This window comes from Lichenostomus cassidix, chromosome 4A (assembly GCF_008360975.1).
Source record: "Lichenostomus cassidix isolate B80296 chromosome 4A, HeHo_3.0, whole genome shotgun sequence".
In the NCBI taxonomy this organism is placed as follows: domain Eukaryota; kingdom Metazoa; phylum Chordata; class Aves; order Passeriformes; family Meliphagidae; genus Lichenostomus; species Lichenostomus cassidix.
The window spans coordinates 9,807,927-9,835,922 of NC_139485.1; the positions used below are offsets into that span (position 1 = coordinate 9,807,927).

The 27,996-nt window shown below is 41.7% G+C and overlaps 1 protein-coding gene across 3 annotated transcripts in view; it reads right to left on the reverse strand.

Moving 5' to 3' along the window:
* The window catches only part of GRIA3 (glutamate ionotropic receptor AMPA type subunit 3), a 141,830-nt gene that overhangs the window by 38,557 nt on the left and 75,277 nt on the right, over positions 1-27,996 (reverse strand). For all 3 annotated transcript variants that reach the window (XR_014852229.1, XM_085060440.1, XM_085060439.1), the window contains exons 5-11: positions 24,873-24,926; positions 23,247-23,408; positions 19,531-19,698; positions 17,525-17,629; positions 16,121-16,228; positions 14,744-14,950; positions 4,730-5,106 (exon numbers count right to left, since the gene is read on the reverse strand). Coding sequence is in view for 2 of the 3 variants with exons in the window: in XM_085060440.1 (XP_084916566.1) it covers positions 4,730-5,106; positions 14,744-14,950; positions 16,121-16,228; positions 17,525-17,629; positions 19,531-19,698; positions 23,247-23,408; positions 24,873-24,926 (1,181 nt within the window). In the remaining variant the exon portion in view is untranslated. The remainder of the gene's footprint in view (positions 1-4,729; positions 5,107-14,743; positions 14,951-16,120; positions 16,229-17,524; positions 17,630-19,530; positions 19,699-23,246; positions 23,409-24,872; positions 24,927-27,996) is intronic.

A 27,996-nucleotide genomic window follows, 5' to 3' on the forward strand; every position in this document is an offset into this window, starting at 1 on the left:
TTCATCTTCCTTTTGCTTCTTTCTTCACTACATACTTTCCATCTTCTGAGAAGACCTGGAGTTGAACTTCTTCCTGCGGTGATATGGACAATTTCAGAGCCAGACTGAGCAGGGGTTTGGCTATCAGGTCCAGCAGATGAAACATCTACTTGCCCACAGCAGGACCAGCTCCATCTGGAGTTTCCAGGTTCCCCTGGCCCTCTTCCTTTAAGGTAGGTCTTGAAATAGGAAGATGAAAAAAAGACTTGCCGGGGTGTTCTGATAAACTCAGTGCAAGCACTGGGAATAAAATAGTAAGCATTTATTTTCCCTATAGTTTCCCATAGGAAATGTTTTACTTGCATTGGTAGCTGCCCTTTCTGTTAGCAGGACAGATGGGTTGCTAGGATGGAGATGTGCAGAAGACAAGCATTTTCCAAACCAGTGAAACCTCAAGCTCCCATGGCTGCAACAATAAAAGGTTTGTGCCAGGCTGCATGTTCAGACAGCATCCTACACACTGAGAAAGGTAAAAATACCTCACCCCAGAGATCTGGCAACCTGCATGAACTGAGTCAGACAGATACAGGACAAAGACCAGCTGAGAGGCAGGGGAAGGTGGGCACAGGGGAATCCCGTGGTGGAAAAGGCACTTCCCCAAGGGTCCTACATGCAAGAGAGGGGTCTTGCTAGATGGGGACCAGGGCTGTTCTCAGAAGAGTTGAGGTCACTTCAAAGAAAACTGGATGTCACTAGGCTTGTTTCTCCGAGTCTTCCACTGAGCACAGAAAGGAGGATTCAACAGCGGTTACTGTGGATCAGTCAGGGCTGACAAAGCTGTCACTGGTGTCACAGGATGGGGCAAAAGAAAAACCAAATAAACCACAAAGTTGACACTGAGGGAAGACAGACAGACAAGTTGAAGAACAAGAACATGGACAAGCATGGCCTGGCAGCCTCCTTGCCCAAAGGACCCCAGCTCCCCCTGTCCATCTGCTGAAACCAAGACTCCTTATACCCACTGCAGGGGCTGGTGTAGAGGGATGCAGGAGAAAAAAGGTTAGTACAGGTACACCGGGCTGGTAATCAGAGTGCCTGTTTGCTTTATACTGTGAACCACAGAAATATTTTTCTATTACTCAGGTAACAAACTCAATCGCAGCTTATAATACCAGCACTGCTTTTTCTGATGTAAGCCATTCGTGTCCACATGTGCAATGATGTAATTAAAAACAAACAATTAACACTTTAGCTTAATGTAGATTTCCAAATCACCTCAATAAATAGACACTTTGTATGACATTACTTTAAAGTGAATTAGAATGCTAACAAATGAGAGAAGCAACACAGACCTGGAATAACACAGTTATAACTCAATTGTCAAAACAAAGATGGTGTTTTCAAAAGCAAGTAAACAGGAAGAGTGCATACCTTTAGAAGAAATTTAAAAGGAAGCATGGAGTCAAATGAGAGCAAATTAGTAACGAGAGAAAAAACAAAATAAACATTCAAATTCACATTCAGTTTCCAGGAGTATAATACATATAATACATTCAAACAAAACCTCATTTATCAAAATAGCTTGGATTTTGTTTCTGCTCATGACTATAAAACATATTTGATTTCCTATATTAAAGATATATAAAAAGCTTCTCACACTACTCAATTTTTAATTGGGCTGTTTGGATCAATACAGGATGGTTGTTCTGCTGACAAGTAACCCTGAACAGCTCTCCTAGTGCAGAGCCCCTCGATACCCTGAGCTCAGCCCAGCTGGTAGCCCCAAGCTGCAGGTCCAGCCCTCTGCTCACACGCCCAGCCAGCCCTCGGCCTCGGAGACACAACAGGCAGCAACAGCATCTGAAGCGCTGGCTTGAGATGCTCCATCATAGGAATGGCAGTGGGAGTTTCAGGAATGTCAGGTTACCCTCTCATTGCTACTGTGAAAGTCCCATAAAGCCATTCCCATGGCCTTTAATAGGAGTCTCTTGAGTCTTCTGCTGTGAAAAGAGGGACCTAGAAATACACCCTCTAAATGACCAACCTCTTGAGACAGTTTTTAATAACCCTCTGTCTTTTTCCATCAGCAATTAATTAATCTAGCCTCTTTGTTCTACATGAATAAAGAGCAAAATGAAAATACATGCTCTCATAGAGATTTCAAAGATACTTTTGCTCAGAACAGTGTTACAAATTTGACTGTGTTTTTTCCCAATTCCATTTGCTGTACACATCTTACATAAAAGCAAGTTTAATAATCTACTTTTGATCCATCAAAAGTGAATTTTCAATGCTTTAGCTCACTATGCAGAAAACACAGCAGCCTTTGATAGCAGAACAAAACTGCTGAAATAAATGTTGATTCCATCAAGGGATGCACTAACCCCAGCCCCTGGCTGCTCTCTGATTCTGTTTAGACGACTCCTATTAAATACAGAGAGGAGAGTATAGGGATATATCCTCTGGAATATCCACACAGCATACTCACCGAGGATAGATCTAACTAGTCATTAGATGTCACAGCTGTTCCACACAAAGGCAGCTGAAAGAGCCTTTATCAGCAAGTACAAAAGTGATCTCTCCAGACTGCTTGTCGGCATCTCTCTACGAGTGCTGTACGCTCTCATATAAGAAATTTATTCAGACAAAACTCACAATGGAAGAATGAAGCCCCTTTTAATGGCAATAAAATAGTATGAAACATTCATATAGTCAATGTACTGTGAATGGCATAACCTTACAAAGATACGGATTAAGAATGGAATACTTGGGAATAGTCCCTTCTAAGGAAAAGAAATTTGACATTTTAATCAACTTAAATCAACGTATCAGTCAAAGGAACAGTGTTTCTGGAATTTAAATCAAGGTATTAAATTTCTCTTTTTTTTCTGTAACAATGTATGTAACTGCCTGGAATGTTATCATGGAAGATAACAAAATAACTGGACAACATCTTCAAATGAGGGTCATATATTAATACTGAACTAATAGCTTCTAATGGACAGATAAAATAAACAGATATTATGCCGTCTCTTTCCTTTTTTGGTAGGTATTTCCAAGGCACTTATCTTGGCGGTATTGAAAAAAACCACAGTGTGTTCCACCTGTTATATAAGGTAAATGGCTGACCATGCCAAAGAGTCACATGAGAGCTTCCCAAAAATCCTATGCACTTCTACTTAACTGTCAATAACCAGACCTAGCGGAAACAGCGCGATGCCTACAGCTTTCCATGTGATGTCCCAGTGCTTATTTCCCGGTCCTTTATATTGGGCACCCACATGGTCAACAGCAATTTAAATGCTATCACTACTCATCCCCTTTAACAGCAAGCAGTGGGGCAAAGTTTCAATGCAGGACTGAGGCATAAAGCAGAAACAGGGAGTGTAGACAGGGGGAGGAGGCCAACAGCTGTCAGTACACAGGGAGACAGCACACCCAAACACTGGGAACTGGGAAACTGACACGGATTTATAGGATGATTATTGCACCGTAACAGATAAAACCATGGTCCTTCCCAAGAAACTCCACCGAGGTTTTGTCACTTGCTTCAGTAAGGCAACTCAAGACCCCTAATGGTATATGGAGCAGGAAAATCTGGCAACTTTTCAATGATTCAGGTATTGAAAAAGGCAACACCGAGATCAACAAGGTACATTTTGAATGTCAGTGCTGAGGAAAAAAATCTCTCCCTCTAAATAGCAACCTTATTACATGGAAAACTGCATCCTGTTTGTATTAGCAGGTATTTTTAATAATTAAACTAGCTGTAAACTGGTTATTAAATGATTGTCATACAAAATAAAATTATTGCTCCATCACTAAGAAACTAGGTAATTTTACTGCTTATCACAAGCACATCAAAGTATTTTACCAGTGTAAATGTAGAAACTTGATATACATTATTCAAAGAAAAAATCTGTGGTATGCATTGTTCAATTAGAGGGAGCATCACTATTTTCATTTGGTTTTTAAAATGCTTCTATGAAAAGAAATATAATTCTACAATAGTTAAGAGCAGTGCTCTCTGTTAAATTGGTACTAATATCAATCACACTTTACTACAGCCTTATCCAGAAAGACTGTCTTCATGAATAAGAAAAATCTTTATGGAAACTGGCAATGCTTATTAGTTCATATTGACTATGAACAGAGGACAACAGATTAGACTGGACTGAAATAACAACACACATAGAGGACAGTAGCACAGCGCATCTGGAGACATGAACATGTGCAAAATGGTGGTAAGCAAAAGGATGGAAGGATGGTTCAAGAAGAACAAAACTGGACTAATTAGGCTCAAAAGAAAGTAAAAAAACAAGCAGGAGCCTTGATGGGAGTGGAGATGCTTTAAAGTGCTGTTGCATGTGACTTTTAAAAATAAATCTTATTTTGCAAAGCAGAATGTGTTATATGCACCAAGGAGATGACCGTAAAATGAGATATGCAGCAAAAACACGGTAGCCCTCCAAGCATTGCTGAAAACAGAAAACCCTATGCATTTTACAGCCTCAACATGGTGAATATAAGTTTGGCAGAAATGCATAAATGGCATTATAAGCAATGCTACTTACTCTGGAGGTGAGTGTTAGCAAGCATGGTGGCTTGATGAGGATGCTGAATATTGAATGGAATGTCAAAATAAAAAATTTGGAATTAAAAAGAAATTTGAGAAAGTAACATATATGCACCATGGCATCAGAAAATGACCATAAAATGCAAAAAGGTGATGGAGTGATATGGAACAAACCTTGGAGAAATATCGCATCCTTGCTGCATAAAGGCACCCAGGGAAAACCAAAGGCTGTTAAATATTCCAAACTCATTTGGAGGGTCAGGAGGATTCTGAGGGTCACGTGGTTCTTCAGTGCTGTCTTCCAAGTGCCATTCATAAGGGCTGAATCTGCTGACTAGGAAAAGAACTACGCTGACGCCAATGTAAGCAAAGACTATACACATCCAAATTTCATAAGCCAAAGGATCCAGGAAAGAGAATACGCCTGGTTTAGACTTCTGAGGCTTCTTGATCATGATGGAGATGCCCAGGCTCATAAAGGGTTTGGAAAAGTCTATGACTTCTTCTCGCACCAATGTTATGGTGAGGGGGGCAACAGCTATATCTGCTCTCTGAAAAGGGAAAACAAACGCAAGTTAGTTACAGCTCACATACTACAGAATCACAATCTAGAGTCTCAGGCTAATGAATCAGATGGTAAATTACAAGAGTGAGCAGAAACATATTCTTTGCAGCCTATTTTGCAGTCACTGAAGTTAAGGACTACATGATATTAACAAAAAATTATTAACAAGAAAAATTACAATCAAATCTGTGCAAGGGGCTCATGACAGAAGCAGATATTTCTATTAAGTTAAAATGGATGAATAAACACTCCACAAACTGGACAGTGAGATGGCAACCAAAACAATGTAATGGTCTGTAACCACCCATTTGTCTTGGGTTTTTAACCCAACATAACATCCCATGTTTGTTATGTTTTAATTTTATCTTTTCCATTCACTCAGTGAGTTCCCTTGCCTTACTGAATAGTCCAGGATCTCTACAAGGAACCTATGAGTAGTAATCAGTCACTGAATTTCAGCTGCATTTGGGTGCTACTACTTGTGTGCTCCTTTGAAATTCCATGGCATGAAGGGGCAGAAGATGTTAAATAGTGGGGGATAGGAACCAGACAGAGCCTTTTTGTGGTCACTGAAGAATGGTAACACAAATCTGTGAATCCCTGAGGAGTGAACAGCCTGGATAATCTGAGGAGAATGCATACATGCCCTCCTGTCTTAGAGACCTTGGCTCTACAGCCCTGTAACAGACAGTGCCCTGGGGCTGTGTCACCTGGAAGCACAATTGCATCTATTGCATCTGTCATTCACCTGTGTGCTGGGGATCCAATGCCCTTCCCTTTAACCCACATATCCTTGCTGGATTCCATGGGTGGGCAGCCATGTAAAAACAAATTACTTAGTTTCCTGATTAAAAGTAACATTTCAGAATAGATTTTCAACATATTTAACCATATCTGTATTCCTATGCTAGAAAGACTGAAGTCATGCTATTTAGATGCTCTAGCCTTGATCCAGCCAAGTACTCAAGCAGGTGTCAGCATTTGCATCAGAGAGGAATGGAATGCTAAAAAAAGAGCCCTTTTCATTTGAAGATTGTTATGAGTCTCCATACCTACATGCACTATTTTAAACACCCTATCTATTCATGTTACTGATACTTTTAAAGAAGGCCTTTCACTGGTAATTAAGAATTTCAGAAAGATAAAATGATTGTTAGGGAAACCTTAAGTTATCAGTACCTAAACCACTGTGCACCTTTTAAATCAGATTTTTTTCCCACCGCTAGTAACTATGAATTTCTTTCTGGTGGAAAAATAAAGCCTGATTAAGTGGAAGTTTGAATAAAACTTAATGAGAAATGTTAATAAGATATGATTAAAATCCATGCTATAAAAGAATTGAATATGCCTTTATGTAAATCTGAGGGTGATGTGCGTGACTGTCATTAATATCTGGTTTGCTCCTCCTCTTAGCTATTGGCTTGGGTTTTAAGTTTAATAAGCAGAAATGGCAAAAGCTTCTCATACAGCTGATCTGAGCACCACAGACTTGGTGCTGCTGATGCTCCTGGAGCACCAGCTTGGGGTTTGCAGACCAAGGCTAGTGACAGCCTTGTGGGATGAGGACTGGCTCTCCCCACAGCTGCCTCCCTCCACAGGGCACCCCTTTGCACACACAACCCCAAGGTCTGCTCCAGCCACCCAGGAATATCTCTCGACAGTTCATACTGGCATGTGCAGCTACAAGGTATGTGCACAAGTTCACTGCCTGGAATAATCCGATAAAACCATGCCTGTGCACGTAAGGAAGCCACTCGGAAATCATGGCCCTGGGTGCCCCCTCTGACAGCCCCCTCAGCCTTCAGACAGTCCTGTGTACTGGGACACTGCCTTTCCCCTTGAGTGGCCCTTTCCTCGAGGAGAAAACCTCAGTTGATTTGTGGTCACTCACTGCAAAAATCTAGCTGAACGTGGCTTGAGTGTAAAAGTGAAAATGCCCTTGGTTTCCTGAATGTTTATTGGCTTTGCAGATGAATGTGTTCATCACCTAAGTAATGGAGAGAATGGAAGGCAGATATGAGTGGAGTGAGATAACAAGACTGAAAGATGTTGGAACTTGTTCACTGAGGAATTCCCCCAAAACATATATTTGTCTTGTAGCTGCTGCTTCTTGAGCTCTTGTTAAATACTAGATGTCTGCAGCCAGTGTGAGATTTACACAAAATATCACTTTTAAATGTAGTCAGAGTCCACAGCTGGCTGGAAGACTAAGCACTTTGACCATGCCACTGTACTTCCTGTTGAACTAATGAGGTACTTACAAATTAATCCTTATTAGAGCAAGCTTAATGGATCAGGACCCCTGTGGAGACTTAGCAATGGCTCCATGTGAAGTGAAGCTTAGGTGGGAGGCAGGTGCCTTCCTGCCTGGCCCTTCTGCCCATGGACTGCCAGTCTTGGAACAGCTCGCAGGGAGAGGGAAAGGCTGCTTCAGCTGTAACAGCATTTAATTTCTGGAGCATTTTCCTGGATTTGGAGAATTTTAACTCTCCCAAAGTAATATTTTAATTGCCAAAGTAGACATGGTGGAACTCTTCCTAAGTGCTGATGCAGCATGCAATAATGTCTGTATCCCCTTCATGCCCAGCTGAGCTCATGCAGGATGTTCCTGTGCGGGGGATGAAGTTGATGCTGAAGCACAGAAAAATCACTTTTTAAAGGTCTGATTGTTAACTGTGCTCGTATCATACAGCACAGATTTCTCCGTAAATAATTTCAAACTGCATTTTAATACTAAATGGAATGCAAATACTAATTTTCTGATACATTTCAGTCTTCCTGCTTTCCTACCATCCTTACCAAAGGCATTCACTGTATTGGAAAGACCGAAAAACACCCTCATTCCTAAGTGAATGTGGCAGCAATTGGATTCTGCAGAGGGAATGAGCATGGGCTCACACACAGGGTCTTGGGAAACCAGGGCACTGAGAGTGGACCAGCCTGGCTGCTCACCATCCAAGCCTGGTTGCTCATGACTTCCTGAATATTAGTTGCACTAGGGAGGTTAGAAAACAGTTCTCTCTCTGCTTATTTATCTAGAGATATAGTATTTGAAATGGAGAGCTTATGGAGAGCTCTAAGCACCCTAAAGGATCATTAATGACTGCAGCACTGTTGAGAATTTCCCTCCCTGTTATGGCTGCAGATAAGCAGAATCCATACAATTTCAGTTCGATTAAAAAGAACACAACCACAAACATGCCCTTCTTCACACAGAACTGGAGGGGGGTTTAAGAACCTCAACAACTAAGCTTTGCTAATCACTCATGACTAATGGCGTTTCAAACATCATCTTCACTGCATTTGAGCCGGGCAAGAAATGTCATGGATTCCTCTGAGGCTTGTTCTGTCTTTGCCTACTAGTGTGGGAGGGATGGATTTAGAGAGGACAGGCAGCACAGAGGCACTGCCCACTCTGCTCAAAGCTGACCTCAGGGAGCTGCAAACCTCCAGACTCTTATGGGGAGGGAGAAAAAAAAATAGCAAATGGAAATATCTTTCTACATGGAGAATGAAAAATGGTAAGATGTTCCACCTCTGTAATCCAAAAGGAAGGATGGGATTCTTCTGCTTGCAGACCTACAGATGACTCTCCCAGCTTCAAAGCTATGCACTAGAGACAGCAAGAGGTCTGGGCTATGCTCATGCCTGTCTGTGCTTTGGGTCATTCCTGTTTACAGAACTGAACACCTCCTTTGCTCGAGGGTCACTTTTCAAGAAGTAGGTCTGGACTGCAGTCACTTTGTTTGATGGGAAGCCAAGCAGCACCCCAGTGATGTGCAGACTGGAGCAGAGGGACACTGCCCCATTTCCATCAGCAGCCAGACATCTGGGCACCCCAAAAGTGCTGAATGCAGGTACACAGGGGCACCAGAAGAGACTGTGCTGCAAGGGCAACTGTCTCTGAGCATGTTTTAACACTTCTCAGTGCAGTCTGAGGTTTCCAGAAAAGAGCATCAGACAGAGCAGCACATCACCTATGGTATTGGCTGGTAAAAGCTACCTTTGTAAAGGCAGTCCAGTATCCCAAAGGATATTCAGGGTGTGCTGAGAGGCCAGGCCATGGGGTCAATGTGGTTTTAACACATTATCTCACACTTATTTAAAGCCAGCAGCTGATATCTGACTAGCAACATGCTGCATTGAAGTCTTAATGTGCCCTAGCTGAGCAGTGTAAAAAGGTATTAAGGTGTTAAAACGGCAGTTGGCCTTGTCTGCCGCAGTTTGTCAATGTTAAGCCCATTTGTGCTTTCTGTGGATGCCCACAGCTCATTCTGACACACTCCTGCCATTCACAGATGGAGACATAAAGGGTACATCTGCTTTTGGAGCTGGGGACATATGTGTGCTTGCTCTGCCTGTGCTCGGACCCAGGTCAGCCAAAGCCCCGAACCATGGCAGGGTGGCTCTGTGCCAGGGCTGAGATCCTGTCCCCACCACAGCTCAGCCTAGCCAGTGCCCCCACATCTGTCCATGTGTTCAGGGCGAGGGTCTGTCTGAGCTGCAGGACAGCAGCATCAGAGCTGCCTTTGGTGACCTGTATCTGGGCTTCCCCCCTGCAGAAACCTGGGCTGAGGAGCAAAGGACAAGCTTCACCCACTCATGGCACAGTCAGGCTCTGCCTCAGACTAAGAGCACGTGGGATGCTCTGAGAAGTAGGAACCAAATTAGTCTGCCTCTCTGCTATGATTCAAAGGCTGCATATGCCATCTGTAGTATTTCAACATGCTGCTGGGAGAGCCAGAGAGGCCAGCACCACACGAGGCTGGTTAGTCTGCTGAAGGCAGGGAGATGTGTCGGTGGTCCCACTCTGACAGACTGCGGAGGCTGCGGCATTCCGGGGACTGCCTGTCCTTTACATCCCTGCTTCACTCCTTTGTGCTGTTTTACATATTGAGAGGTTTTTATAAAGGCTTTCTTTAACCTGAGGAGAGTTTTAAAGGCTGTAAGGTCTGGCTGCTCTTTTCATTCCCAAAGCATTTGTAGTTACAATTAAGATCTGTGTTAAATCTACTGTCAATTAGCCTCAGCGCTGTGAAAAGCATCAAGCCCGGGGAGGGATGGCTTCCCCTGGCTGAACAGGGAAGGAAGAACAGCAGCCTGCTTTAAAAGGGAAAGAAGAAATAAAAGCCTACAGAAAGAGGCTGACCCTACAGAAGAGAAAAGACGACTGTCTAGTGCTCAGCAGCTGGTGGGTACAAAGCCCCGAGCAGCGGTGCTGCTGCTGCTCCTCAGCCCCAGCCGAGGGCACGTCCTCAGCCCCTGGGTCACTGCAGGACAGCTCCTGCCTTGCTGGATTGCTCTGCTGGGGAGATTTAAATAGGGATTCAGTCTCCTGCACTGAAAATGATTTAGCTACTTCCCTCTTCTGAAATGTCCAGGAAAAAAGCTTTACCTATTTTTATTCTGTCAAAAGTTTCCACTATGCTTTGGAAATTTCTCCTAGGTTAAAAAAATAACAGTGCTTGAATGGGTAGTTTTTTTCTGGCAGGATGAAGAGTCTTATTTTGATGCCATCAGCATGAAAAAGCAGTACTAAGGGGTTTTTTTTCAGTCTGAACTGACACTGTTTGATTTATGAAATATCAAATAAATTTCCTTTTATGCCAAAATTCATTATTATTACTATTACTATTACTATTACTATTATTACTATTATTATTATTAATATTAATAAGTATTACTATTATCATTACTACTATTACTATTATCACTAACATTTAAAAATTGCTAACCAACCACAAAGTCCTGTTAGCTCCTCTCTAACAAGACTGCTGTGTTCTCCTGCCTGAAGCAGAGAAGTTTGGGAATATCTGCTCAGGCAGAACTCCCTGCCTCTGGGGCTGCCATCCCTCTGTAACCAGGTGCACTGCTGCAGCCCCTTGCAAAGCCACAAGGAAAGGCCCAAGAGGGACAGCTGAGATTGTCCTTGACTTCGGGGACCCTGCAGCACAGCAGACTTTTATGCCCTCCAACCAGACCTGATGCGATATGAGACAGGGGAGGGAGAATTTCTAACAGGAAGTATTTCAGTGTGTAAATGGCAATATGTAACTCTTGGGAAGCTCCAGCTGGCTTAGCTATTGCCGACCTTGGGCGAGTCTTACGCTGGAGTCAGGGCTGTGCCACCCTCCAGACTTGCAGCATGGTAACACATCACTGCTGCTCTGGGTACAGCTCAGTAAGGACTGAGCCTCTCCCATCCCACCCATCCCTCCCTCAGTGCAGTGCTCTGCAAGCTGCCTTTTCTCTGCACTGCGTTCTGTAGGAAGAGTGGGCAACAGTAACAGTGAACTGGCACAACCCAAACATTAGGCACAGTTAATTAGGGTTTTGACATTAAAATGACAAACCATTCACTTCCTATGACTGTCCTAAGAGCAATTTTAGAAACGAGTTGCACGCATGGGGCTATGCAAAAAAGGGCACAGTATTCAAAAAGCTGGCTGAGACACCCCAGCAGTGCCAGGTGGTGGCAAGAGGCTGCTGGGTCAGGAATATGCTGTATTTGACAAATGACTACTCACTGTTTATCACTTGAGACAAATGCAATCTAAAGGATTGTGTTTCTGCCACAGCTCAGCTCAGCTGCTGGATAACTGGTACCAAAACCAATCAGGCCCCTTTTATCCCACCAAGTCTGTCTTCCATAGATGCTAATAAAGGTACTTAAAAACTAATCTGCCTCTTGTCTTCCCAAAATGGAATCCAGAGGAGCCAAATTTGACAGTCATTTCGCCGACAAGACTCACAGGGGCATTACGGTAACGTACAGTTTTAGTTCCCTAATAGAGTTTTAAGCCCGTGAGAGATAAAGGAAAGTCAGCACGTAAATGAGGCACTTGCTCCAAATAATCAGCACTTCTAGAGTAGTTCTCATCTTCAAAGGGCTTAGTGCACATCCTGGTGAGTCTGGTACACAGCCCCCTCTCCACGGATGGAGAAAGGGGCCAACAGCATCTCATGATGTTTGCAAATAGAGCTGGGAAAGGTCTGGCCAGCTGGTGAGGTTTGTACTCAGAGCTCAGGGGATGTTTTCCCTGCTTACAGAAAGCCAGGCGGATTTCCATACAGCCTGCCAGCTCAGCTCAGCTGGGCAGGTTGGGGAGCTGGCTCAGCAGCACGGGGCTGCAAGCATTAACCTGGGTCTGCACTCAAACCTCATGGGACACATCTGACCTTTGAATAATTGAGCATTGCAGTGGAGAGGCTTCACTAACGGAGCTCACAGCGTGAGTACAGGAACTGTTGGGGGTCAGGGAGGGAAAAATTCCTCCATTTTTCATTGGTGAGAAAACACAGGTGGAAACTGCTCAGAATACAAAGGAACTGACCTTTTTGCAGGGGAAAATGAGAATGGTGGGGAGGTTTTGGGGTTGTTTTAAGGAGTGGTCTGTGGGGCTGGTTTTGTTGGTGTGGAAATGTCACAAGTATGGTTAGGGCTAAGTTTGATTCTAAGGAGGCAGAGCTCTCTGAGTTAGGCTGGTCCCAGGAGGTTGTGGAAAAGGCAGCTGCAGCCAACCTGCTTATCACACATGGGTTTGGGCTGGAAAGGACTTTTAAAGGTTATCTAGTTCAACCTCCCTGCAATAAGCAGGGATATCTTCCACTAGATCAGGTTGCTTAGAGCCCTGTCCTGATCTTCAGTGTCTCCAGGGATGGGATGGGGCATCCACTGCCTCTCTGGGCAACCTGGGCCAGGTCATCAGCACCCTCACAATCAAGAATTTCTTCCTAATATCTAATCTGAATCTACCTTCTTTCAGTTTGAAGCCATTCCCCCTTGTCCTGTCACTACATGCTCCTCTAAAACATCCCTCTCTATCTGTCTTGCAGCCCCTTTAACTATAGGAAGGTGCTCTAAAGTCTCTCTGGAGCCTTCACTTCACCAGGCTGAACAACCTCAACTCTCACCTTTTCCTCATAGGAGAGGTGCTCCAGCCCTCAGAGCATTTCTGTGGCCCTTCACCCAGGTGGATCTTGTATGGCACAGCAGCTGCACACACTAATCTTACTTGGCTCAAGACACAAAAGCCATGGCCCACATCACACCTTTCCTCCCCTAGTGCAGACAGTGCCTGTGCTCTGACTGTTACCAGCAATTTCAGGTTCTCTTTTGTCATGCTTTTTCCAGATGGTACAGTTATTTTTTAAGTGAATGAACAGTTTCATTGCTTGTCACTTGCAAGTACATCAAAAGGACCCAATTACAGCTGATACTCTTGATATTTCTTGAGCCACACAGAGCAACTGAGGGTTTAGGTTTCCAGTGCAATATAATTTGCTTGGAACTAAACAAAACCTTTGCTTCAGAGGTTCTCAATGGACTTGTGTTCTCTAAGAGAGTGAACATCAGTTTCCCAAATCACACAGCTGAGCCATGGGAGTTCAGAAGATTTGCATGATGTCAAACCTCAATGCAACAGGAAGTAAAGAAGTGACCCAAGGGTCCATAACCCTGTTTACTTTCTCCAATCAGTAGGTTTCCCTCTCCACCATAACACAATACAATGAAAACATTGTTATTTCTATAAAACATTTTCAAGTCAAACAGGCTACCAATTACATAGTAAGGCATCAGGACTGACTGCTCCAGAGTAAGAAAACTTGTGCAAATCTAGCAATTACTTAAGAAAGACTGATTCATTTGAAAAGAATTATCTCACCAGACATTTTGCAAGAATGATGATGCATTATCCCAAGGAAATTTTGAGGTGACTTTTAGAAATTACACTCAGCCACGGAACAAAAGGAGGCAATTGAAATATGCGCTTCTGCTCAGATATTTTTAATAAAGGAAAGCTTGTTAAAAATAAACTGCAAAAAAGATTTGGGCGGAATCACAAATCATCTCATTAGCATTTGGGGAAAAAAAAGATGAAATATCAGCTTGAGAAGTCTTTTCTGCAAAGCCAATTTTCTCCCCCTTCCATCTGGTTTATCTGCATTCCAAAATTCTCATTTTCAAAGAAGTTTCTAAAACAGCAATTCCGGACTGTTTTTGTTCTTACTAAACAAAGTGATGTAAACCCAATATAGAAATATAAATGCAATGAATTAGGCTTTTTTTTTTTTTTTTTTTTTGTCTGACAGTTGATTTTTGAAGCCAAACCCAGGGTTTAAAGAAAAAAAAAAAAAATGTGGGTGACTTCACACCTGTATTGTCTCTGACCCTGAAAAGCAACCATGGGGTTAACTGGGTCTGGTCAAACACAAACCAACATCAGTAACCCAACTGATGGGCCAGCATGCCAGATCAGACCTTTAATGAGAGGGACACCCTGCCAGCACTTAAGAGACTGATAGAGAAAAAGGAGATGTGGCAAATGAAGAAGAAGTATATGAAGAGCAAACTGGAAATTCTGCTGCAAACAAGAATTTGAAATTTGCTCAATGCTACTTCTCAACGTTTTGTGGACTCTGATTTGAAGAACAGCAGTAAAAAAAGTGACAATTTCCTGCAATGAAACAATTAGAAAAGTAGACTATAAAAATGGCACTACAAAGAAATATCTAGAATTTTAAAGGTAGTATTCAAACAGATGATCTTTATTTTGCAGTTTATTAACTTAGAGCATAACTTTTCATAAAGAACATTAAAATGAAGGTTAAGAGAAACTTACCCCATAGACCAGTTCACCCACCATGCCATTCCATATCTTAGTCTCAGGGTCCCTAGCTCCATATTTCCCATCTCCAACAATTGACAGTTTGTATTTTATTCCAACATGTTTTGCTATTTCAGAAGCTAAGTCTACACAATATCCTTCATATCTCTCATTCCCTTCTAGTTGTTCATGGTTTTTCTTATACATTACATATGGTGATTCCTTTGAAACAAAAGTAAAGATCAAAAGTCTATGAATGTAAAATACAGCTGTAAACCACACAAAATGAGAGCTGTTATTATCCTTTATATTACTGGCAAATATTTACAATATTTTGTGGTTTGGTACAGAAATTAAAAAGACAAACTTCTGCAGTTTAAAAATCCTTGGCTCATCCTACAGCCACACATACTATTGATTGTATTCCAAGTATGGAGCCATTAAAGACAACAGGACTTTTTAACAAAGTTACAGTTCTGTTTGTAGATTTAGGCCTGATAGACAGTCAAGTAGCATCACTGTAATCATAACTCAAGTTTTAGTGTTTAAAGACTGACATATCCAACACCTGTACCATCAACACAATTTCCTAAAACCCCAGTGGTCAAGAATGGGGCTTTGATGGAGATATTTTCCAAGTAGCCTAAGGGAAGCTAGGTTAAAATCCTCAGCAGCATTTTTTGTCACTGAAATCCCTTAGCCTTCTTGGAAAATTCTAGCCAAAATGCTGATTATAGCTCACTAAATCCATAGGAGTATAAAACACAATGCTTCAGGAAACAGCATAAAGTTGGCTCATGCTAGTAGAATTGTAACAAGCACAAAAGTCACAACGAATGCTGTACAGAGCAGGTCTGTAGAGGCGTTGGACTGACACAGGTGCTGCTGCTCGTGACACACAGGAAGAGCTTTGCTCCTTTGGAATTGCACAGGTAAAGGCTGCTTTTCACCCAGTGCTAGAGCAGTTCCAGTTCTCTACAGGCTTCACTGTGCCACCCTTACTCAGTCCACAGGGGTTGAGTTTACAGGAGCTGTACCTGAGTGAGGGGTGCAAGATTTGATTCTACAGCAGGAAGGCCAATCCCTGGGGTCATTTACATGCATGCATAATAACTTCACTTACATGAGGCACTTAATTGAGTTCAAGTGTCTGGGAAGCTGCAGCAAAGCACCACAGTGAGCTCAGTGAGCTCCTCCTGTGAGCATACTTACTGATACATATATAAGTTTGCAGGGTCAAGCCCTCAGAACATCTCTGGAAGATAATGAACTTTCCAGTCACTTGAAGTCACACAGTATTCAACATCTGCCTCCTGACAAGGTGTCTAACACACCTCGGGAGTCATGTGCCTTGTTTCCTAAACACAAACACACTAAGAACATAAAACTTACCAAGATGGTAGTGACTACTATAGTTCTGTTCTCCACAGATGAAGAGTCATTAGAGGGCAGCTGATCTAATGCTGGCACATATCTTTCATATTCATTCCAATAACCAGCCTATAAAAATGGAGATTGTTACCTCATTACACACCTTTACAAGGACTCAGGTACCTGAACTTGTAAGAGCACCTGTCAAATTCTTTGGCATTGTAACATTTCTCATGCACCCTTTTTGTCATTAAGGGACTATATTAGCATTACATTAATTTCCTTAAAGAAACAATGTTCTCAATGCCAAGAGCAAAACAACACAAGCCAAATCTAAGTGAAAATACCTATGAAATTCTCCATATCTCAATTCATATCATCATGGTGCCTGTGGAATAAATTCCCATGTATCCACACCATAAGAATACACTACAGACAAGAAAATAAACTGCATGGCATTCCAAGTAAAATTCTATGATTTAGTAATTTTTATTCCATACAGTCCCTGCAGATCTGAGCTGGCTTTAGAGCAGAGGCACAGACATGGTCAGCAGTGCAGGCACAGCAGCATTATCTCCAGTGTGGGACACAAAACCCTTTGTGAGCACAAGGTGACTTTATCAGCTGGCTGGTGCTAACCTTTGGTTGCATCACTAGCTATCACAATAGCTTTTGTATTTCTGCACAACACAGAAGTAACACTGTTCTCTGCACCGTACTTCCTGAGCAGCTGGGCAGTGTTTACAGGTATTTTATTATTGAATGTGCAGAAATGTTTAAGGAGTCTCAGTGGTGACCAAGCAGGTTAAGCACCTATCTCCAGGTGAAATCAGGGGATTTAAGAGACTCAGCCACACAGATTCTTCTCTCGGTATTTCTGTGACCCCATCTACCTTAATTATTTTTGAAAATTTGCCTTAGACTTCTTTTATAACACAGATCTAGCAACTATCCCACTTAGGACCTGTACTTTATTTAGGAGACAAGACAATAAGTACGAAATTCAAATTAAAACCAAACATTTTCTGTTAACTTCAGAAGGTTTCAATGGTTCCAGCTTCACTGTGACTCCAAGGCCCAATACAGGGAGGGAGGGAAAGATGGAGAGAAATTAGAAGATAGGGCTGAGCACAGGACCATGACAGCAGGTATTATGCTTGGCAGTGAAAAAGCTCCAGAAGGGCTTTAAGGGAAAAAGTTGTGTTTGAAGTTGACATAAAATCTAACGAAGACGTTAAGCAGAGCAAATGGTTTAGTCCAGGAACTGAACAGAACAAGGTTCTTGGGACAGGGAAGACAGCATTAAGGGAGGGCTTCTCATAACCCTGTTATTACACTGCATCTCTGGTATTTTTGAATTTCACTGGTTTGTTGAAATAAATATTTGTGAAGGTGTGAAATCCACATCCGTGTCTTGAAACTCACCTTCCGTGATCCAGCAGCTTTCATCTCATACACATCAATTGTGTAATTTGTTCTCCGCCCATAGGTGTCAAACTGGATGTTCCCTGTCATTCCTTGAACTTGTACCTTGAGGGAATAAACAGAAAAAACATTTTAATAAAAGATTCACTTTATTTTTTATCTGTGTAAGAGACTTGTACTGCTTTTGACACAGCCAGCTGTATTCTTCAAAACAACCCCAGTCCCCATTCTCTTGGCTCCAGCTGTACATATTTGTTAGTACTCAGCTGGTGACTCACTGGCAGAGTGAGCTGCATTTAAGTGAAATTAGCCCTGAAGGTATGTTAAATGTAAGGAAGACTGATTCTGCCATGCTTGGTCAGGCTGGGTTCGCTGGTACAGAATGGAGGATCAGTGAGGCACAAGCAACAATTAGTGCAGCTAAACCCCTCACAATACGGCACAGAGTGATCTGCAGTGCAGACCAGAATGACATATCATTGCTCATTCCAGGAAGTGCTTTATTTTAAGCTCAGTCCCAGTGTAGGAGAAAGGAATGAATGTCTTCTCTGAATGAGCACAGACAATTGTCTCTGCTGCTTATGGAGTTCTGGTCTCAGTCGGGATGGATGGGTGTACAGACGGTAAGCCATTATCATTACCTACTCACATGAATCATCTAAAGGCGAAGTATAAAGTACTTTGTTTCAAAGAAAAAGGCTTTCTTATTTCCCTGTATGAAAGGATGAGGTACTTTCATTTATCACTTATCAACACTGACAAGCTGTCATCTCAGGCAGAAAGGGCAACTAGTCTCAAACTTCAGTAGGGGCAAATTAGCTTTAATATTTAGCAAAAACTGTAAGAGTTACAGGAAGAGGTGATGTTAGACTAGTCAAATGCAAGCTGTTCAGGACTGGTGACTGATCTGCTGTTCACTGTTTAGAGATGATAGACAAGGCTACGTAAAACAACCAAAATTCCATGGACCCAAAATTGTCCAGTGAGCCAAATTCACACTGACATATAGGGAGTTTCTTTTTATCAGTAAGTGGATTTGAATCTTTCTTAAAATAGTTTATATCACCACAGGGGGCAGGAAGAAAATGTAAGTTATTTCTGTCTCCAGAAATCTAGAGAGATGTACTGCACTTTGAAAACCAAATTTGACCCCAAGAGGTCTTATAAACTGTGGGCTGAGCGAATGTATTTGTAGGGTAGTTGACACATAAGCTGCATCCAGATGTGAGTCGCTGTGCCTGCCTTTGGCTTTTCCTGGAAGCTGTCTGGCTACCTTAGCACAGCAGTGACTGTGTGTCTCACAGAGCTTGTTACACTAGCTTCATCCTGATGCCCACGGAGACACCAGCTTCACCCACTGGACACCTTTTGGCTTCAAATTTAATTTGTTTCTATCTTTGGCAGGAAAATTTAGCACTTTGCAAAACCTGGCTGCACCCAGGCAGGGAGGCTCACCAGGACTCAAACACTTTTGGTGGCAGCATGTGGTGGCAATCACAGAGTGACTATTTATAAGTGTCCAGATCTGTTCAGGTAAACTGTCTGCCACTGACCTGATGCACTAGAACCAGCTTCAGAAACAAAGATATTCAGAAACCAGATTCAGAAACACAGTTTTCAATTGAGGCTGTTGGGAAGAAGATTCAGGTAATGCCTAAGTATCTTTTGCCAGCAAGATAGCTACAGTGAGGCACTGAACATGGAAGCTGGGGTGTTACAGGGGATCTGGGGGATTGTAGGTGCTCTGGTGGGGACAATCAAGCAGCTGCTGCACTGGCGTCAGAGGGATTTTGGCTGAAGTTTTGAGAGCTAGTTTGCTCTGCCTTGCCCTCTATTGAATGTATTTAATCCATCCTTTGAAGTTTGTCATTAACTGTGTTTTTACTTTTTTCCCCCTGAGGAGCTGCAGCTGTTTGAGAGAGTGCAGAAGCTCTGTGTACACAGAGCAGGACAGAAGCTCCACAGAACTGCTGCTGTCGTTCTTCAGCTGGTATCTTTGCCCTTACCATTTTCAGTGCTCTCTCTATGTCAATCCCTTGGCTCCATGGCACGGCAGGGTTAGCCAGGCAGTCTCCAGCACTGCCTCTCCTGGAGACATCCACACGCTGCCTTCGCAGGTACCGGAACGCCTCTGCTATGACCAGGACTGCATCATGGGTCAGTGCAGATGTGTACTGCAATTGACACAAAGAAAATATGGTGACAAACAGCAAATTCAGAATTGGCTCAGGTGTATCAGGTCAAGTCCTCCTCTCTGTTAGAACAGAAGAATCATGCTTGCAACGCCCTTTGCTTGCTCTCTTTCAGCTGGTGCTTTGTAACAATTCCACCTATTTGAATTAACAAATGAAAAATAAAAATATTTTCATTCTGTATAGCGTATAGCAGCAAAATAACAATAGCAGTTCATAGTTGCATAAGATTTGTATTTAATTGTAAAATTGCACATCTAGATGAGCTTACTACAAAAGTCTGCAATTCCATGCTGGGACCACAGCAATACCAAAAAAAAGCTCATATTTGACTTTTTGCTTTAGGTATTTTGTTTTGTTTTTAACAAGGTTGCCAAGACAGTTTTGAATCAAAGTTAACATAAATCATTCCTGTTTGGATCACAATCCTGATTAGGTAGCATCTGTGGCAAGGAATACATAAGATTACTTTTCTTAGAAACAGCGATACAAGCAATCACAAAATACACTTTAGGCTTTACATCTCCTTGGTAATTCCCCATCTGCTTTCCCTCACTCCATGATAAATCTGCAGAGGGTGGTAAGCTCTGTGTAGCAACAGCTCTTGAACAAAACCTGCAGACAACTTAACTTACGTGTTCCTGTTGCTGTCAACTTCATCCACTGCTCGTTGCATGCATCTGGTTGACACCCCCCATTGCTATAAATTTAGTATCACCTAGGAAATGTCATTGAAGAGGGTTTTTTTCCCACCTTTTTTCCATATTTATGTGTTTGACTGAAAGTTGTTCCCTCCTAGAGTGGCCTGGGCTTTGTATATGACATCCCTGGGTTCCACTGGCATTTCAGCACACCTGTAATTTCAGGTGTAGAGCAGACCCTCTCAGCATAGACCTACTGGGTGCAATCAAACGTGCTCAGTGTGTAAGAGCAGATCTCAAACCCCTTGTAAATGATCCTCAGTATCTCCACATCATTTGTAAGAGAACAAAGAGAATAAATGAAGAATGGAAGGTGCACCTCTCTGTGGTACCACAGAGACCCTGCCTCCTGAGGAACCTCATGCTGGAGTTCAGGCCACAAGACATGCTGCCCATGTGTGAGTTAGGAAGGCAGAAATCCAAATTTCAACTGCTTGATCAGCTACTCTCTTTGTGGATGAGATTTATTATAGTCAGAAATTAATTCTCCTGTAGGGCACGGTAGCACAGTTGGAGGTTCTGCATTTCTTAAATCTGAGTATTATCTTACTGCAAGTTCTCCAGTTTGATATCAAGCCACAGGAGCTCTGCACAACACAAGGTGTGTCTGCATGTACAGATCAAGAGGATTGTATCTGACAAACAAGAGTGCAAAGGTAGGGCTGTGAGGAAGGTTATAGAGCAGACATTTCATGGCGTTTTAAATGACAGCAGTTTATAAACTGGGGGAGTGTGGTGGCTCCTCCTCTGACTGCACAGCACAGGCACTCTTCTGATCCTGCCCACCTTTACCTCTCCCTGTGGTGCTTTGCAATAATCACTCCCTCCCCTTTCAGAAAGTTAACAAAGGTTATACGTCACAATCCACACAACAATACAGAACTAGACAGAGGTTTTAAGGTATTTGTTCCTGTATTAGAAAAAAATCTTGTAATAGCTGTCCAATCTAGCACTACATAGAACTTACACACTGATAATTTTTTCAGCAGACTGCGTCAATTGTCAGTAACCTTAATGCAGTCCCTTCCAAGTCATGCCAAGAGAGCTATCTAATTTTCTACTTTATTTGAATTCTACTTATAAATGCATGAGCATGCAAAGAGTAAAAAGAGAGAAAGAAGGGAAAGGCTGATAAAATACAGAATAAATTAAACATCAGGGCTTTAATCTCTAGGCAATTTTATTTCCTAATCAAAAATATTGTACATCAATTTTTAAGTATGCTTTTTGTCTGATTGACAAATACTGCACACATTTCTATAATGAGCCGTACATTTGTGGAAAGGTAATGTAATCTTTGTGTTTGTACCACATACTTAAGATTCTTTTTTAAGGAGGGAGAATAATTTTTTCCTCAAGGTAAATTGCTTTCAAGTGGAATAAAATCATCTCAGGTTAACTTTATATATTTCAGGGCTTTTAAGATTAGTATGATACTTATCTTCACTTCTGCATCACTGCTAGGAAGCTTTAGAAAGCAGGACTAGGTCCTAATCCACAGGCAACAATAGAAAATCCGGTTTTTGTGGGCCTCTGTTTGCCTTTCTCTGCTTCCTCTGAAATGCCAGCAAGGCTGTGGGATGGAGTGGGATTAAGATAATTTTCCTCCCTCACAGAAATGACATGATCCCAGGCATGGAAAAATATCTCTCCAAATGGCACCAGTCATTCATGAATGGCACTGCCAGAAGCAGCAGAACCTCGTAAGTGGTTCCTACTCTGTCTGTTGCCCAACCCAGTGCCTCTGCCTATAGTGGTAGACCCCCATGCATGGAACTGGACTAGAGTGTTCCTTCCTATCTAGTATTTTAATGCTTTCCTGAATTTTGTCTTACTCATACCAAGACACTACCCCAGTTTATCAAAGTAATTTTGAATTCTGAATGTGTTCCATTAATTTGCATGTGTCCTTCCCAAAGCAAACAGGAAAGACCTGAACTGTCTCATCAGGGCTGTGGTTCTTAGGTTTGGCTTCCCTGAGACAGTCTGTATACCACCAGACCCAGGTTTCATTCACCTATGCACAGTGGTGAAAAAGAACAGATCACACCAAAAGAAGAGAAAGAAGGAACATAATAGGAACATTACTAACATGCAGTGGTCCTAGACAATTTTATGACTTCCGTGCCTGCACAGGGTTCCCCGATGCACTCCTTGACTTGAGAGTGAATAACATCCCCCTCTATGATAGAGATGCTGAGGAAGAAAAAAATCTGGGGGAGATACTAACAGGCTGCAAGTCTCCTAATAACAGTTGCAATTACTTCATCCGATCTGTGACAGTTTTGGTGAACTGGGAACTTCCACGCAAAAAAAATTTGAAAAATTTTATTGACTGCAGTTATAACAGCCAGACTATTTAAGTAAAGGACAATGGTGCAAAACAGAGGGTTAGATTATGAGGGCAACTGCCAGCAGTGACTAGGAGGTGGCAGTGGCTCCTTAGTGAATCCACAGCAACTTCATTTTGCATGTGAAATCTTTATTACCATCAAAATGGACTAGTAATCCACTAGTCCATTAAAACCTAACCTATCTAGCCCCCACATCCAGCCCAAAACTAACTCAAGAGGTTCAAGTTAAAAGTTTTTATATCCACTGCACAGTGACAGGATCTGCAAGACCAAGCCTTTGCATCTGAGGAACTCCCACCACAGTGGGCACTTGTGTCTAACAGCCTCTGCCTCTTTCTTCTGGAAGGGCAGTGAATGTTGCAACATATTCTTATTAGTGATCTGTATCATACTCATGCACATCTCTGAGGTTAAAAACTCCCAAAGAATTGTTAGAAACATATAATGTCCATCACTGACAGGTTACAATAAATACCTTTAATGGTGAGTTTTTGGCTTCAGGGAATTCCCTCTCATCAAGCCTCACCCAGCGCTGTAGAAATTGTTGAACCATTGGGTTTTCATTATTAACAATCTGGAATCCAGTAATGTTGGCACCACCATGCATTACTTTCTCCAGAACAATGTCTGTGAAACCCTGGGAGGACACATGTAGAAAAAAAGAATCATTGTCATACAAAGTCCCTTTCCTTTGGCTCAGTTTTACCTGCTACAAGTGAAGCACAAAAGAAACTGATTGATGTCCCTCCTGTTAGCTGAAAATATTCTACCAAGGAGACAACTACTAGCACAATTAGGATTTTGATAGCAGCATAGAATAGAAATTAAAACATCTTGTTCTTTGCGACAGAAAACTTCCCTGTTGGCTGTGGCAATGTGGTAGGTAATATTTGCTGGTCAGGAAAAAACCAGCAGGGAAACTCGAAGTACCATTTCCTCTTTTATCCTGATCATGGTGAGAACTGGTCAAAGACCTCAAATCCCATCTGTACAGCAAAATGAACACAAAGGTTCAGCACTGGGAAAGAAAACCACTCAACCTCTTGCCAGGCACATCTCCATCACAGCATCACTCAGCACGTCACGTGCAAGCAGAACGGGATGATTCTCTCCCACTCTGTTGTTATTTATACCTGAGGCAGTAAATTGAAGTCTTTTTGATTAGTATGACTTGATTGCAGTCATGTTTATCTGAATGTCAATGGTTACACATGCTAAAAGGCAGCCCAGAATAAGAACCTCTGTATTTCTATGCACGAGCTAATCAGTGAGATCATGACTGCTTCTATAATGCAAAATGACGCATCTTAAAGTCATACAGTATTTATATTAAATAAGAATATTTTAAAATTTGTCTTTCCTGCTTTAATCACACAAAAACATGGATACAGAGAACTTCTGGGTAATTAGGATTGCTAACTAGAAAGTGTGAGTTTTGGAAAAACTCACATTTTTCCACTTACAGTAGACATAAAAATCAAACCTGAGCCTTCTTGCAAGATTAATTGCAGTACATGACATTTTATAAGGGACTTAAGTAGATGGTGTTTCAAAAGCATCACAAACATCCCTGAAAACCAACCCTACTCTCCAGAAGATGCTCTGATACAGATAGAAGTGTTCCTGGTACAGATAGCCTGTTCGTGGTAGGTCAGCACATACAGAGGCACAACCCTACACTCTAAAATACAAAAGAAAAGCTAAACAGCTTTGGTGGTTTACTTGATGGAATTACTGTAATTTGCAGCTTTTTACCACTTATACACAAATACGCTACAATTATTTTTCCTGGAGTACTTAAATTTAAAACATGTTACACAGAAAATTACAGTTCCAAGTACCCAATTTACGAGGACAGAAATCAGTGGAAAACATATAATTAAATTATTACTTTAAAATTAGTAGCAGACATGAGATTTTCTGACAAAAGAAAGACCCTGAGTAGAGATGACATACCAGTTCTAGTATTTACTGAAATAATTTCTCATAACCCAAGAACTCATCCATGCATTTCCACTTCATGATTAAAATTTCCACAACCCAAACAGAATATTTTACCCTCTAAAACATAGCTATAATTGCCATGAAGAAAGGTTCTTACCAAGTTAGCTAACATGTAGTGATAGCCTCTAGAATGTTTGCCGAGGATTACAACCTGTGTGGAGAAAAACATTACATATTATTCAGTTGTAAGAGAATGAACATTTTAGTAATCTTCCATGCTCAATCCACGGGCAGCATGAGTATTCCAGACCTGTGGCATTACAGACAGGATGTAGTAATTTGTGTTTTTCAAACACATGGGCAGAGTACAACAAAGAGAAACTCATGAGGCTCAGAAGACTCTTCTTGCAGAGATGACCTTACCTGGCAGATTCACTCTTGTGATCACAGGGTCCTCCCTGCTGACCAAAATAATTTTGATTATCAGTTCAAGCATTTCTGCCCTGAAATGAGGTAATACTGTATCCACCCATAAGAAACTTTACTTTGTTCCTTGTTTGTGGAGTGTAGGAGAGGTGCAGGACACAGCCCAGCCTCTCACTGTGTTTGTTAAACTGTACAGGGCTGGGCAGGCTCCAGGTTGTACAGGGAATTTCCTACCACAAGACCCCTGGCCAAGCCTTGGCATACATGAATGCCTAAAGTTAAATTCCCAAAGTTATAAGCAGTGACCTTCATTGCCTTTTGACGGCTTTCAAAAGGCCTGAAAACTTGTCATTTCCAGTGCATCTAAACAGACACATCTGACCTCACATGTTTTGTCAAAATTGCTACTAAATGTTATGTTGCACATTCCACTAAGCAGCATCTCCTGCCCTCGCTGACCTCACTTGGGCATCTCTCTGTAAAAACAGTCATTAAATGGAATTGCTGAGACAAAAGGGCAGCAGGACGAGCTCAGCAGCTGGATTCTCTGAGGGTAACAGGGAGCAGGGGAGGCAGTACTGTCTGGCAAGCCTGAACTCTGCCATCCTGTGTGCTCATCCCCACTCCAGGGATGCTGTGCTTTCACATAAGGAAGGAAAACACACACTTCTCATGTCTACTCAGCCGGCTGCTGGCTCACCAGCAATGCCCCTTGTGCAAGACTGTGCCCTTGCCTTCAGATTATAACCTCAGCAACACCCATCCAGTCCCACAGACATCAAGCAGAACAACATCCAGCAGTAAGATTTTAATTTATAATTGTGGTGATTGCATGTGTGTCAGGACATAATCTATTTTACCCAGGCTTGCTGGATTAAAAATAGCAAACATAATGCTGGCAATACACACAAATGTATCACTGACTATATCCTATGAGCAGCTCAAGTGAACAGATGATGCTTTTTGATGGAGAATCATCTGAAAATCTATACATAACCATACAAACGTACTCCATGGTCACAGAAAAATGCTCCAAACACCACACTTTAAAAGTCAACATGACCGCTTGCGTCTTTGCTAAAAACAGATGACATTTGAGTCACTGACTTTAGATATACTGCTGAGCCTGTTCAAGTTTTTGATTAAATTATTAAGTTCCCAATTGCCTCTTTGGGTAGTATTGTCCTTAACAGATGCCATTTCTTTTAAATTCACATTTAATTCTGTAGGAATTTGCATACTTCCAGCAGCCTCAAAATAAATTACTGTTCAGGTCCTCTTGAGAACTGTATGTACACTCTGTTGGTAGAAAGCATCTGCTTTCCTACACTCACATTTGTTTTCTGTGGAAATGTGCAGGCTTCCTTCAGATCATTTGGTATGCATTCTATTTGCATACTGAATTCTCTGTATGTTTTAATCTCACCTTAAAGGCAGGTTAGAGACAAAGAACTTATTTAAGAACAACAATACTCTTTGTGGTTTTAACCTTAATAACAAATAAGAAAGCTTTTACATTTCTATTCAGAAATGTGTTTATTTAAGAGAAAAATATCACCACAGATGAAGTCAGAGGCTGTAAGAAAAACATACATGGAGCTGCTAGAGGCATCAGGAGCAATACTGCAAACAGCAAATGTAGGACTCATTAGCATAGATCAGACTCAACCTTTGTATCATCTGTTGTCATGTCTTCAAAATGACCAAAAATAATTCTGTTTATTAGACCTTCGGGAGGTGCAACATACTACAGTCAAGCTTTAATTCATAAAGCATCCTTCAGAAGGGACCTGCCAGCATTTCTATTCACACAATCAACCGTGTTGGCTCATAACTATTGAACTGGATCTTAACAATGTGTTTAAAATTCACTACACACTACACAGCTGTCCTAAATCTCAACAAGTACAACTCTCCTCCCTCACTTTCCACCCTGCACCAACTGTCCAGCATGTTGAAGGGAGCTGCTGGATTAGTGAGCCCAGCAGAAACAATCACAGACATGTGTTACTCCCAGGGGAGCAAAGCGATGGATAAAGATTTTTTTATGAAGAAGAAAAACAGGAGTATAACAAATAAATCTCATCAACTGCTGATATATTGTGAAGCTTACACAGAAAGTGGGATATTGAATAGTGATGGTGAATAGAAAGCCAGGATTACAGGGCAAGGATTTCACAGAGCTACATGTCTTTCCTAAGTTTGACTTCCGAGACTTAATATTGCTTTCACCTTGACTGAAAGAAAAGCTTATAAGATTTTACATTGAACAAAGGAGGAGAGAAAAAAAATGGCTGGAAACCATGATGAATAATTCAGATTTCTGATCCCACATAATTCTTGCTTTGTAGATAAAAAGATCATAATGTCAGGTTTGATATAGAATCAAATAAAGTTTGTATTTTTAATTAACTCTTTGGATATTTCCAATTAATTAAAAGAACATCTAGAGGGAACATAACTAAGATGTATCTGGTTTCAAAATTAAAGTAAAATCTGCTGGTCAGCACCACGTCTACTTGAAGCACAGACCTACATGCCAGATGAAGAAATCAAGTCAGGATTGCCAATTTTACTCTTCCATTTACCTAGGGGAGTTATTTTTTGAATGCAAGCATAAAGACAATTTGGTTTCCACTGCATCAGTCATCATTGTAATAAACAGGCAACTAAAAATTTTTGCCTTAGCTTTTACATTTTTTTACAGTTTTGGAAGATAGCCCTATAGATATATATAGATATTTGCATTTTCCTTTGTTGAAATTCATGAGGTTCCTCTCTGCTCACTTCATCAGCCTCTCAAAGTATTGTAGCACAACTACTTGGTGTATGAAAGTCCTCTTAATTTGGTACCA